Here is a 13297-nt window from a genome sequence, read left to right as displayed (position 1 = left end):
TCTGCTCTCATTCTCTCTTTTTATCAAGACATTGGGCTGAGTATAGAGGATACCTGGGAGAGGCATAAGAAATCACCATTGATTCCTCTGTTTTAATGGAGTTGTCTTGCTCCATAACACTGCTGTGACACATGGTAGAAGCAGGCTAAGACAAGATACTTGCAGTTGCTGGAGCCATCTTAATTTTTATTTGCTCTTTTACTAACTCAATGCATATTATTTACCTGAATAATGTAAAATAAGTGAATAAAATGCCTTTAGAGCTATAAATTTCAACTACAAAATTCAATCATTAGTGTATTATTTTGTAACTTGTTTTTTTCTCCTCAGCTGTCTTGAAATCATGTTGGCAGGAAGTAAGTGTTTTAGCTCAGCAAGTCATTTCATGTGCATGTATTGGGAAGCTTACACCTCTCTCTATATTACGCATTGCAGGCCCATCATTCACTAGACAGCGTGTAATATATTTTTAATGTAGAATTTCAATAATTTAGCAGCCTCTTAAATAGAAGACAAGGGAAGTCGTCTCCAAGGATTGTATTCTCCTTTCTCCTCTGCAGAACTTAGTGAATGGATAAGATTAGTAGACGCATGGCCTGGGGTTTTTTGTATTTTATTAGAAACAGACTAATAATTTTGAAAGCATAATTCAGGTATTTTCTTTTCTCCCCCCATATGTGATAAATACTAGTGTTACATGTTATTTTTAACATCCACTTAGCACTGGTGATATTCCATTGGTTTTAACTTTCCTTCCCATGTAAAAGGAAGAGTGGAATGATTTTATAGAAACACCCACAGAGACCTCTTCACTTGTGGATTTTATAATTCAACAGTATGAAAGGCCAGAAAACATCCCTTGTGGAGCAGGCTTGTATGGAGAGGAGATGGGCATGATTAACCAAATCTGTCCTGTGATCCATGGGACACCACTGGAAGCAGAGAATGTGCTGTGCTGCTGCTGTTATATGAGGATGTGTAGGGCGATATGGATGAGCAAGGCTGTTTCGCTCGATATGTATGAACGTCTCCTGCCAAGAGGCTAAATTATAGTCAGAAATAAGTGCTCTGTATGAAAAGCACATGTTGAAGCTCAGTCCTTTGCCAGGCAGGCTTTGCAGTGGGAGCAGAAATCCCAGGAGTTGGTTGTGGCTTGCCCTTGTCAGCTCCCAAAGAAGGATCACCTCTGGTTCTGATTTAAACAGTTGGCACATCTCTCCTTCAAGCATTACTACCTGGTTTGTTTTTACAGCAGGAAGATGACACTGCTGGAGAAAGGATGAACAAGATTCTTTTTCAAATGCAGTGTGTATGTACTGGTAATTCTTTTTTTTGTTCTTGGCACTGCTGTGCCTGTGTTTGTCATTGGGATCTGTTGAGGGAATGAGCAGAATTGAGAGTGCCAGTTGCTGTTACTTTGCTCCAACCCAGACTGTGATGGAAATATTGATACTAATAATAGTAGTAAATCAGTTAGCTATGCTGAGGAGGTTCTGCTGTGGATGCCCAGTGGTATATACTGCAACCCATGCTATCCTTGTGCCTCCCTGCTGCAGCATTGCCCCTGCCATAAAATTGGTGGAATCTTGATCATCCCACACAGCCCCCAGAGCTGGGAACATGCTGTGTTCTCAACATCTGCTTTCCACCTGCATTGTGATGTCATGGGTCAAGGATATGGCCAAACATATGTACTTTCCTTGGTGCCATGTCTGTAAATTTCTCAGTGTCCATTTTTAAATGGCATTTAAATTTTGCATATCTTGATGAATATTAGTGGATTGAATGTGCACAGTTTCTAGCAAACGTGCTGCTTTCAGTTTCTTCCCTCAGAGGAGATTTAATTCCAGTACATTTCTGTCTTATTCTTCCAAGGCATGAATGTGATGAAGTTGGACAGTAATTGTTGCTGCATTTCACTTTTTTTCTGCTCTTTCCCCAGTGGCCTAAGTATCTGTAAGTTTGAAGGCACTTAAAGTTATGGTCTTTGAGTTCAAAATAAATCAGAAGAGAACAGACCAAAACAGGACACAGTATCTAATAAGATATATTGTATACATATAAACTTACACTTAATACATTGAGCTGAGAAAGCAAACAAATGCAGTCCTGCAGATCTGCCTTTTTTATAATCTAGGCTTGAATAACAGTGAAGTGACCCAAGTGAACAAAAGAAATTCATGAGGGGAGGCCAAGACTGAGTAACCCTCCTCTGGAGCTGATGAACTGTAATCCATACCAGATATTTAAAAAAAACATTTGCTCCTGTGCCACTTACCTCACAACAAAATGTTCTGTCCTGTCCTCTCCTCTTCTCACCTTTCCTCGCCAGCAGGTGCTAAGTTACATCCTTCATATTTTTGCTAAGTCAGTATTTGCAGAGAGGTTAACAGTCTCTTTCTCAGAGAGAAAATGCATTTCACAGATTTGCTTTTTGTTAAGGGCTGCTAATTGTTGCTCAGATCTTCCTGTGCTTCATGTCTCCTCTGTTTTTCAAATCTCCAGCAAACAGAGGTTGACAACCAACACAAAAAATACCATAGTGATTTTCTGCCCTGTGGTGCTTTACAACACCAAGAGAACTCACAGCTGACAGTATAAAGGGTTTAGCCTGTGATGAAAGAGCTTGATTTGTTTGCTTGTTGGGTAAAAATAACAGTTTGCTCTTAAATAGGTGCTTATCTTTTTGCAGCGTTACATAAACTCTCTGGATGCTACCTGCCAAGTACAAATTGGGTGCTTCTGCCCTATTTATGTTTTAAGAAAAGATGCAGGTTTGAGTCTACAAATAGGTTCTTCTGTTGGTTCCCTTGGCAAGACCTGTAAAGCTCATTCAGTCTCTGTTATCACCAGTACCAGGCCGTGTTTTGATTTTCTTAGCCATTTTCCACCTGACTGCTCCTTGCTACACTAAATCTTTGTCTTTTTCTTGCTTCCTCTCAATTCCTGTTTTCTTTACACCTCTTCTCTTGCCTCTTGCCTGTCCCACGCGTCTGCCCCACTAAGTTCTGCTATACCAAAGGATCAAGGTTATCAGGGAAGTGTGGCTTTGAACACTGAACAGCATGACAGCAACAGGTTTATTCGGTCCGGTAAAGGAGAACTGAACAGGTTTAAAAACATTAGGTACTCTTGGGTTGAACTGTGAATAGAGATCACCAACTGTAATTTCAAAACCACTTGAAGTTGGTAGGTTCAATCAATCCATTGATAAACTCTTCTGCTGGGGCTGTACAAGTCCAGTCCTCATTGTTGTAGTGGTGGCAAGACCCTGTCTGCATCCTTCTCTCATCTGTGTAATAGTGAAATAATCAGTGAAAGGACTATTCACTTGCGTGTCTTGTCTTGTTGAAGGAGAGGAAGAAGAAAAGAGAGAAACTGGCTGACTTGATCTGTCAAGGACCCTTGTGGTTGGCTCCAATGGTGCTGAACACACCAAGCCATGTGTCCTCTATTACCTTGCACTGTTGCAGCACTGCAAAACTCTGAGCTGATTGTGTTTCTTACTTTAAACTTATGGATTAACGTATAAGTAATGTATTGTGAATTTAAGCTGTAGAACTTAATTCCAGCAAAATATGTGGAGCTGAAGGCTAAAAGCAAGGAAATCCTTATGGGTTGACCAGACTTGCTAAGACTCCCTTTATACTACTTTCACTTCAGCAGTCTTGGTGAATTATAAACATTTATCTCTTAGACTAAACATAGGTTAAGTCAGGCCATGGAAATAGCTCTGTTGAAGAGCTGACATCTAATCAGAGTTTTATCAACTGATCCTCTGCCTATTTAAATTACCATCTGGACTGAAATTCTTAAAGGAATTGCAAACTGTCCTATGAAACCCACTACAAATGGTGAGAATAAAACAAGCCAAAAAAAAAAATAGGGGTCATAAGTTCTTTCCCTGTATAATTCAATTCCTCTTGCTTAGTTGATTTGTTTAGTTCAAGAACCTTGTTGTAGTTGTTCTCTGCTGCTATTCCAGTACCCAGACAGAGGATGCTATGGAAGAAGTTATGAAAACAGCCATATCAACATACTCGATTTTTTTTTTTTTCACTTAACTTAGTTCTATACAGTTATTATTCCATTGACTCCAACAAATTACTCTCTTGAATTTAATTTGAATGAACTTAGAAGAAAACAAGGTTTTGCATGCATGGGAAAGCTTCTGTTTTTCACACCTACAGAGAGGAGAGATAGCATAGCAGAGATCCAAAAAGAAATTTTTGAGAAAGGATGTCTAACCACACTACTTCACACCACGCGGTTTTTAGCAGAAACCGCAATTTTAAAATACAGAACATCCCTTGAGGGCATGTGGGTGAATGAGTTGAAACAATATGAATAAAATGTCATGGACTCCAGCTTCTGCAATCTTTGTGACAACCTTTCCCTCCCTCAAAAAATACATACGCCTGTGTGGCAGCTTTGTAAAACCTCAGACTGCACTTTTCCTGTCCCTTGTGACAATGGTAGTTTTATGACAGCAGACCTTAAAAAACAGTGACTTTTCTCATGCTTTTTTTTTTTGGTGAAATTTATCTCCCTGCATTGGCAAACACAAATTCCATTACTTTAACACTGACCAGAAAGTCCCTTTGGAGCAGCATGTTTTCAGGAGAGTAACAGGACTCGTGATAAAACAGCGGCCCATTGCTGAATGGTCAGATCAGCTGCTGAAGGGCCAGGGTGTGGAAAGGTCCCTGTTTATCTCCAGCTCTGAAGCTTGTACGCCATTGTAAGGCCCATGCATGCCGCCACAGAAGGCTTCAAGGGGTTTAGGGTGAACAGACTTGCTGCCTATCTTATAAATTACTGAAGAAGCTGTACTGCATAGCTATAGGCTGAGCATTCATCCTGGTCCCCTCTCACCACCTCTCATTGACCACAGTGATGGGGATGAAGTAGGAATCACTTTGACATCCATTTCACCTCAGTGTGCCAGGCATAAGGAAGCAGAGGGTTCAGGTTTGGTGGGGTTTTTTTTCTGTTGACTGAAGGGAAAGTCTGGGCTTTTGATTTTTTCATTCAAAATCTTCTGTGTGATTTTTTTCCTCATCTCCTGGCAGTGCCTGAGAGTGAGGTAAGTCTGGCACCATATGCCACGCCTTCCTCTGTCCCCATGGTCCTTCCTGGGGAGGCCGTAGACACAAAGGAGGACAGGAGACAGCACATGTCTATCTGAAACCTACTTTGGCTTGCTGCATGGGCACACACTTACAGTACTTCAAAACAGCCTAGAGATAGTGTTTTGTCTCTGAAGGTGTGTGAATTCTTGCACAACCCAGGAACAAACAGAGTTTTGCTGTTTTCTGTGGGACAACTGGCCCTTCATGGACCAAGTGTCTTGCCAAGGGGGCAGACACAGGGAGAGAGGTAGAGTCACGGGTATCACCTGAAATCCTCCTGGGACATTCTGTAGATGTGGCTGTGACTGGGCAGGAGAGGGCTAACATAAGGCTATCTCAGCTGCAGCATCTGCACTAGGACATGACTGTGCTCTCCTTTGTCAGAGAAAAACAGAGAAACTGGATGCTAAGTAATTTTATTATTTACATCTCTGTTTTTCAAGCAGTGTTTGCTATTTGGAAAGTTAGTCAGGCCTGGGCTTCCTGAGCAATGTTTTCAATAAAAGCTTATGACTGTGTGAAGCATTATTCTGGAATCACCTATTGTGCTTTCTGACGATGACAACTCCCTAGTCACCTTCTTTTTTCTCTCTCTGACATTTCCAAAAAGAACAGCTGTGCTGCTTATAGTCCCCTGTGCCAGGGAAGCAGTTGCTGAGGTTATCCTCCCCTCCCTTCTGGCTGCTTTGCAAAGAGTGCTTCTTCCAGGTCTTCTGAAATGGTTACATTGCAGCGAAATCGTCCTCACCCTTGCAAGGCATTGATGAGTTGTCAGGTCCAGGGCTGAGCACAGAAATTCAGGTGACTCATGATTCTGCATCTCTAGCAACGCATGGATGCAGTGACATATTTAGTAACACGTGGATGTTTGACATCCCGAACTCTTCTGTGCTTTTAGAAGGTAACTGGATGTTACTTTCGTTCCCCTCTCTCCTTTTTGCTTGAGGTGCTGAGGGAAAAAATGTGCTGTTCCTACAGTTAGGGCTTTGTGGCAATGCTTTAATTCTTACTGCTTTTTGTGCTATGGTAGTTTAAAGAGCCAAATCCTGTGTTGTGGGAGACATTGAACAAAAAAACCATAGTAGGCAATAAGGACTCTTCATTACATATTAAACAAAGCAAACCTAGTAACTCATTTTCAAGATGTGGCACAATGAGGGGTAGACCTTGTCTCTCAAAGAGACCCAGGGCTTGAACAATGAGATATCTCATGACCAGAAGAATGGGCAGGGAAGAAAGGGCAGGAATTATCCCAAAAAGGTGGTTTGAACACACAGGGAAGTTAATCCATTATAAAGTTGGTTGTGAAGTGACAATACTGTTCGTATTCTAGGATAGCTTCTCTGGTGAATACTCTTACTCTGAAACAGGGATGTCTCCAGGGAAGCTATTCTCAGATGTGTTGCCTACACATATAATATACATAGTGTGCCTGAGGTATCATTCCACAACCACTACAGTAATCACGTACTTCCCTGTTGCAGACAACCCCTAGGAAGCAGCACCACCTCTGTAAACTGAATGTGGTTAACCTTTACAGAATACTTTGTGCTCAATTTTGGAAGGTCATCTTAATGCCAGTATTTAAGTACTCAGAAAACCCTGCAACATGATGCTGTAGCATCTTCAATTAGCTTTTAAAGAAAAAGAAATTATATGCCATGAGGGTGTTCTGTTTACAATCACTAATTGTTAGATATTTATTCCCCTTTCTTCTTCCTCCTTTCTGTGTTGCACTCTTTTAAACTCAGCCAGTGCTGAGTAACTGGCTTTGCCCTTCAGGAAGCAAACTTGTTTTAGGGCAGTTAAGGAAATTCCTCAGAAGCTGAAGATAGGTAAACTGCCAACCACTGGTCCAAGATGTGAAAAATTACTACAACAGAAACCCATGTCTCAGTTTCTAATATAAATATTTAAATGCACTACAAATTTTGTTTAGTCTGTCTACCTTTTTTTTGTTTTAGTCTTCAGTGTCATGTCAGGCTGAGGTGGATATTTTGGAACCATTGGGAAATTTCTCATTGTATCTATTAGATTACTTCTGTTATATGGCTTGTCAAGCCATCTGCACTGACAGCGTGCTGTGGTTATATTTACGTGAAGCAAGTAGGATTTGTTTTATCTATGTCTCAGTCAGGGCTGCAAACATGTCCAATGCCCCCAGCATGCTGCTGTCCACTGGACACTAGTATATATGTCCAGCTGGAGATCCTGTTTTTTGATGATGGTTTGGGTCACCTTCAGTAATGCCTTTGATGTGAAAATTATCAGATGATGAGGCATGGCATGGCATGAGCATGCTGCTGGAAGTTAGATTGCCAGCTGCCTTCTGAAGGACCAGGGTCATCTCAGTTTGAAGAAGACAGATGTAATTATCCCCATCTCAGGGCTGATAATGAAATGACATCATTTCCAATGCCACCTTGGTTTTCCTTCAGGGAGTCCATCATTACTGCTAACAAGACCCAAGTCTACTTAAATTGTGATGTTAACAAAATCACAGCCTGGGCTGGAACAGCCTCAGGCACAGAGGCTGTCTGAGTCACCCAGATGCCACAAACTGTCACAGAGAATCCACAGTTTGGATTCATTTCAGGACAGGCTGTCGCACAGCAGCCCCGACCCCTTTTGTGGGAGCAGCAAGGTCAGGCAGGATGTTCCTTCTCCTAGAACAACAAGAGCAGGCCACTGTATTGTATTATCCAGGGAAATATAATTGTAGCTCATGCTCAAGGTTCAGTACTCTAAACCTGCTGCTCAGGTTTTCCCACCATGTTCTAGGTGCCCAGCTGTACACATGATGTTTATATTTTAAAATTGAAAGCAAGACCAGTCATTAGAGCTTGGATATTGAATTTTCCAAGGCTGCAGTGTTGTAAAAGGGAAAGGAAACTGCACCTTCCTAAAGAACATTTTGTATTTTTTTATTCTGTTTCCAGTATTTTAGTTGGATGAATACAAAAGTCAATGTGTTTTGTAACAGGACAGTATGAAATGACTGCCTCTTATCCTGAAGGGGTTTTTCTAAAAATTGAATAATTAAAGAAAAAAAAAAAAAACCCAAAACCAGAGAGAAAACATCCAGTATCTGAAGTATCTGAAGGGGGCTGACAGGGAAGCCAGAGAGAGACTCTGTCAGGGACTCTAGTGATAGGACAAGGAGTAATGGGTACAAATTGAAAGAAGGAAAACTTAGGTTAGATATAAGGAAGGAATTCTTTACTGTGAGGATGGTGAGACACTGGAATGGCTTGCCCAGGGAGGTTGTGGATGCCCCAAGCCTGACAGTGTTCAAGGACAGGTTGGAGAAGGCCTTGAGCAACCTGGTCTAGTGAAAGGTGTCCCTGTCCATGGAAGGGGGTTGGGCCTAGGTGGTCTTTTAGGTTCATTCTAACCTAAACCATTTCATGATCTCTTATTTATACAAAGCAAAAATAGCATGAAATCTGAGAGAATATAAATGACTAAGAAAACCTAAAGAAACCTTACATCTGTAAGCTAAGGAATATGAAGGAACAACAACCTGAAAAAAATTTGTTTAAAGGAAGGTACAGAGCAAAACTTGCTTTCTCCTCCTACTTTTTTTCACAGTGAGTGCAATCGTTCACTGGAACAATATCCCCAGGGATATAGTAGAGTTCCCATTACTTAAGGTTTTCAAGATGCTTAAGGTTAATCATTTTAGATAAAATTTTTAGCACTTAAGGTTTTGGAGAGGATGCTAGATAATCTCATCTAGGCTTCCTCTCCCGTGAAAGGTTGGATGACAAGATGTGTTGGGGTCCCTTCCAGCCTCGGCTCTTCTATGTTTTTATGATACTTTTCTTTGTCAGGGACAACACATTTTGTGTTGTTCGCAGTATGGTACCCACTTATGAAGGCATCTTTTGTAGTTATGGGGTTTCAAGGTTGAATTCCTGCTTGCACCCTAATTTGTGTGTTTTATTTCTTGATTCACCAGTTATATCCTGGTAAACTAAGAAAACAATACACAATTTTACAGAGAGGTTCTCAGCCTGTATCTGAAGCCTCTAAGGCCAATTCTTCAGCTTCAGACTGAAGATGGGCTTGTGTGCATAGATGGCCAGGCTTTCCCCAAGATACTGGCTGGACTAAGAGTGCCTTTTCTTGTGAACCTCTCCCAAATTCAACTGAAAAGCCACAGCAGGCTCTGAAGCAGGACTCAGTTTCTGCCTTCCTAGGTACCCATTTTTCATTTGGACGCCGCATTGTGTCCCTCTTGCTTAATTCACCTCTCTGAATAAGCTTCAGCAGGAGGAGCAGAGATCAGCCTTATCCCAACATGAGCTTTAGTGGTTAGAGCACTCCTGAAAACCGAGGTGTGAGGGTGTGAGCTCCTTCAGCCTTCCCTGCCAAGGGAGAGCTCACAGTGGTCTGCATACAACAGGAGGGAAGCCACACCACTGCCATTTTGGGTGTTTTCCATGATATTGAACACAGCACTGCCTGTAAGCACCTATGTGGGGAGAAGGGTGAGTGGATTGGGCTTTTTTCAGATTTGGATAAAGGAATTCAGGTTAAAAGTTTTTCTGATAGTTCTGTTATACAAGTGTGTTCCAAGAAAAAGAAATTTTCACCATTTTTACAGCATAAGTGAGCATTTCCTACTATGTGAGCTTTCAGGAGACTGTAAACAACATTCCAGCCGTACTTGTGCTGTGGCTGGATTTGGACTTTCTGAAGCCCTTAAATGCTTTTACAATGTGTGTTTATTTTATGGATGGGAGAAATATCTCACTGAAATATCTCATATTCAACTGGGTGGAACCCCTAAAACACAAGCAGTGAAGTTTTTTGCATGTCCAATGGGTCTGGGGGGATTTGGGTTTCTGAAAACTGGTTTGTGATGTCCCTGTGATCCACCCACTCCTAATCATATGTGCAAAAGAGAAGACTGCGATGCAGTTTACTTACAGGCCTGATTTAGGTCCTTGTTGAATATTAGGCATCAGGTTTGATGAGAATATGGGAAACATTTATGACATCTTAAGAAGCTACTTAGTTGTACTGGCAGAGCTGTTTGCTCAAGACTCAGGCATCTAACAGGGATCTCTGTGGTTTTTCAACTGCTGAGGTGAGCTGAGACCTCCTTTTCTGTGACTTTCCCTATGAGGAAACAAAGATGTGTTTAGAGCATGATATGTACCAAGATGTGTTAGCAATATAATTTAGATATCCATGCCGACCTAAAAGGGATCTTATGTGACTTTTGGGTCACAGTGGTCAGAGAGAAAAGTGCCACCAGAGCTAGAGCTGTGGATGGCTGTCCACAGCATGTTCTGTGAATAAGATGGTATAAAGACAGCATCTATTATTTGCTGGATGCAGCTCTATTGTTTCCTATAATTTCAAATTCCAGTGGAGAACATAGTAGTAAACTCAAGCCTTGGGTTGAAAACATCTTGAAACTGAACACAGCGTTCCCTTTTTATTATATCTAGAGACTTACGTGCATGTGTTACTTCTTGTTGCCAACAGAAGCCTCACACCTGCTCTCAGTAGTGCTGACTTGCTGAGTCTGTGACATAGCAGATAATGTAATTATTTTTATTTTAAAAATAAATGCATGCTAAATATGTGTAAATACAAAGTTTCTGTCTGTCAGGCTTTTCTGTCTGTCAGGCTTTTCTGTCTGTGGCTGCAAGAATCAGGTTAAGCTGATCCTGTCAGTCTTGTTAGAAAACCAACCCTCCTTGTCCCATTGCAAACATATTTTGCTCACTGCATCATAAAGTTTTTATAGCATAGGTGGGGATAGTAGGAGAGGAAGACAATGCTGAGATATTAAGTTCCAGGAGACTAGTTTTACCTGTTGAATATAATCTGATGATCAAAAGACTGAACAATAAACATGAAAAGCATATGAATCAACACATTGAATGCTTATTCTTAACATTAATTATATGTGTACCTACGTAATTTGAAAAACGCAGTGTATTGGATTGTGTGAGACTATGAAAAAGAGCATTGCAATGCCTTAAGAATTCCTTTGTCTTCACACTTGTTATTTTTGTCATAGATAACCTGATTTTAGCAGCATTTTTTGAGCCTTTGTGTATACAGGCTGTGAGTTTCCTTAGGCTCATTTTTTAGTTAAGGTTCTAAATGAGGAATGTTGTCAGTGATCCTGCTGCAGCTTCATTATATACGATCTCAATTCCTAATGTAAATGGTTGTATTATCATTATTTTGTTAGTGTGAGGCAGAATCAGTGGTCAAGATTGCTGGCCAAGTGCTAGTTCTTTGAGTGGTCTTGGATGGACTTGAAAAGCAGATATGAAGCTCACAGCTGCTTGTGGCAGGTCTTACATTGCTTTCCAAATACCCAACTGATACACATTACTTGTGATCACTCCTTCATGCTCAACTTCTGTAGATAAAAGAATATACAAATATTGCTAAATATCCACATTCTCCGTGAAGAAAACTCTCCTTCTAATTTGTGTTTTCTCACTTTCTTTTGGAAAAATGTTCAAGTTTGACTCTTCTTTAAGTGGTAAAAGCTGAATCTTTTAAGTTGTTTTATAGGTAATGATACAATTCTGGAAGGTGATGAAAACACCTGGTAAAGTTTTCATCAAGCTCCACTTCTGCTGAAGCCAAGAGGAGTTTTTAGTATTTCAGTACTTTAATACAGCACTTGAACAGGATTAGTGGGTTTAAATTATGTATTATATGTTGCATGCTGTAAGTATTACAAGCCATCAGCAAGGTTTACAGGCTCTCACCAGCTCAAAACTGCTAGTCCCAAGTGTCTTGTTTTTCTCTTATTTTGCTCTGAATCTCCTACCAGGTACTCATAGGTTCCTTCCTGTGTCAGTACCTGAGCACCTACCAGGAACTAGAGATAGTGTGCTACTTCTGTTTTCCTTGCTTGTGTCAGCTGATGTGAGTAGATTGCGTGAGATATGTAGATCACTCTTTGGGAGCTTCAGTCTTTAATTAAGTTCAGTATAAATAAATACTGAAGTTGTTTTGTATCACACAAGATCACTCTGATACTGTGCTTCTGGCCGGTAACTTCTCTGTGATGACAAATGTTTGTTTAGGAGTAATGTAGGCAAATGAATTTGTTTGTAATCTAGGAGTAAATAATGAATAATAGACTGACTGCAGTCTTTCACCCTGCTTGACTCCTCAGTTTTGTAGCTCGAAGTCTACTTGTGCTCTACAAGCATTGCATTTAAAGACAGTATTGGAAAAGGTAGACACTCTAGAAGCAACTCAAGGCCCAGTATTGGAAAAGGCAGAAGCTCTAGAAGCAACTCAAGGCTATGCCTTATGTGAGCAGTGGGAACAGCCTGCTGATGCCTTTGTGCATTCTCAGAGCATTCATGACTTGAACACGGGGGGAAAGGGTCTTAGAAGGTGAAGTCACAAAGTCAATTGTGACTATTGGCTGCTCTAAAGTAGTAGTTATGTTAAGCAAAAACAAGGTGTGCTAACCTGTGAAAAAAAGTTGACATTTTCAGCTGGGGTGCCAGCTTGCCCATCTCCCCTCTCTCTAGCAATTTACAACTCCGTTCTCCTATATGTAAGACAGCTGAAATTTGTTGGATTGCTTTAAGACTAGAAGTTGAAATTATAATCTCACCTTGAAGAAAAATCAGTACAGTTGTAGTTTCAAAATCATCAGTGACAGAATAATGCCTGGAAGAAGTGTCAGGAGAGAAAGAGAACATGATCTGGACCAACAATTTTTACTTAGTCCCAACAACAACTGGGATCATAGCACAATAATCCCAGCCATGATTTTTGTCTGCAATTGCAGACAACTAGTATTGTTTTCCAATTTCTTCCAGCTCCCTGTTCCCATGATAGATGTTAATGGGCCTTTAAAAAGATTTCATAATAGAAGCTCAAGATGGTGGTTGAAATACAACTTTTTGAGTTTTAAAGAGAAGGGGGGAAAAAAATCTTAAACATGACCTCATGGTACATGATACTTTGCTAGTATACACATGAAATTCAAGCTCTACAATATATTTAATATTAAAAATATGTTCCAAGTTCTTTTAACTCTCCTGAAAACTAGTGGGAAATGTGGAGATTCCCCCCTTTTTTCAGTATGTGCAGTCAAATATGAAATAGGTATTTGGTTTTCATTGAATGCTTGTTCAGTTTGTGTCTGACACCAAGTCTTT

General features: G+C 40.6%; 1 protein-coding gene across 8 annotated transcripts in view; it reads left to right on the top strand.

The window, feature by feature from the left end:
• Positions 1–13297, top strand: part of LNX1 (ligand of numb-protein X 1) — a 122775-nt gene that overhangs the window by 68150 nt on the left and 41328 nt on the right. Inside the window, exon 1 of one of the 8 annotated variants that reach the window (XM_048304624.1) lies at positions 9543–9625. The exons of the other annotated variants lie outside the window; for them this stretch is intronic. Within the exon in view, the coding sequence (XP_048160581.1) occupies positions 9612–9625 (14 nt within the window). The 5' untranslated portion in view covers positions 9543–9611. Of the gene's footprint in view, positions 1–9542; positions 9626–13297 lie in introns of those variants that run through there. 8 annotated transcript variants of the gene reach the window in all.

Source organism: Corvus hawaiiensis, chromosome 5 (genome assembly GCF_020740725.1).
Source record: "Corvus hawaiiensis isolate bCorHaw1 chromosome 5, bCorHaw1.pri.cur, whole genome shotgun sequence".
Lineage (NCBI taxonomy): Eukaryota > Metazoa > Chordata > Aves > Passeriformes > Corvidae > Corvus > Corvus hawaiiensis.
This window is presented reverse-complemented; position numbering and strand designations above follow the sequence as displayed.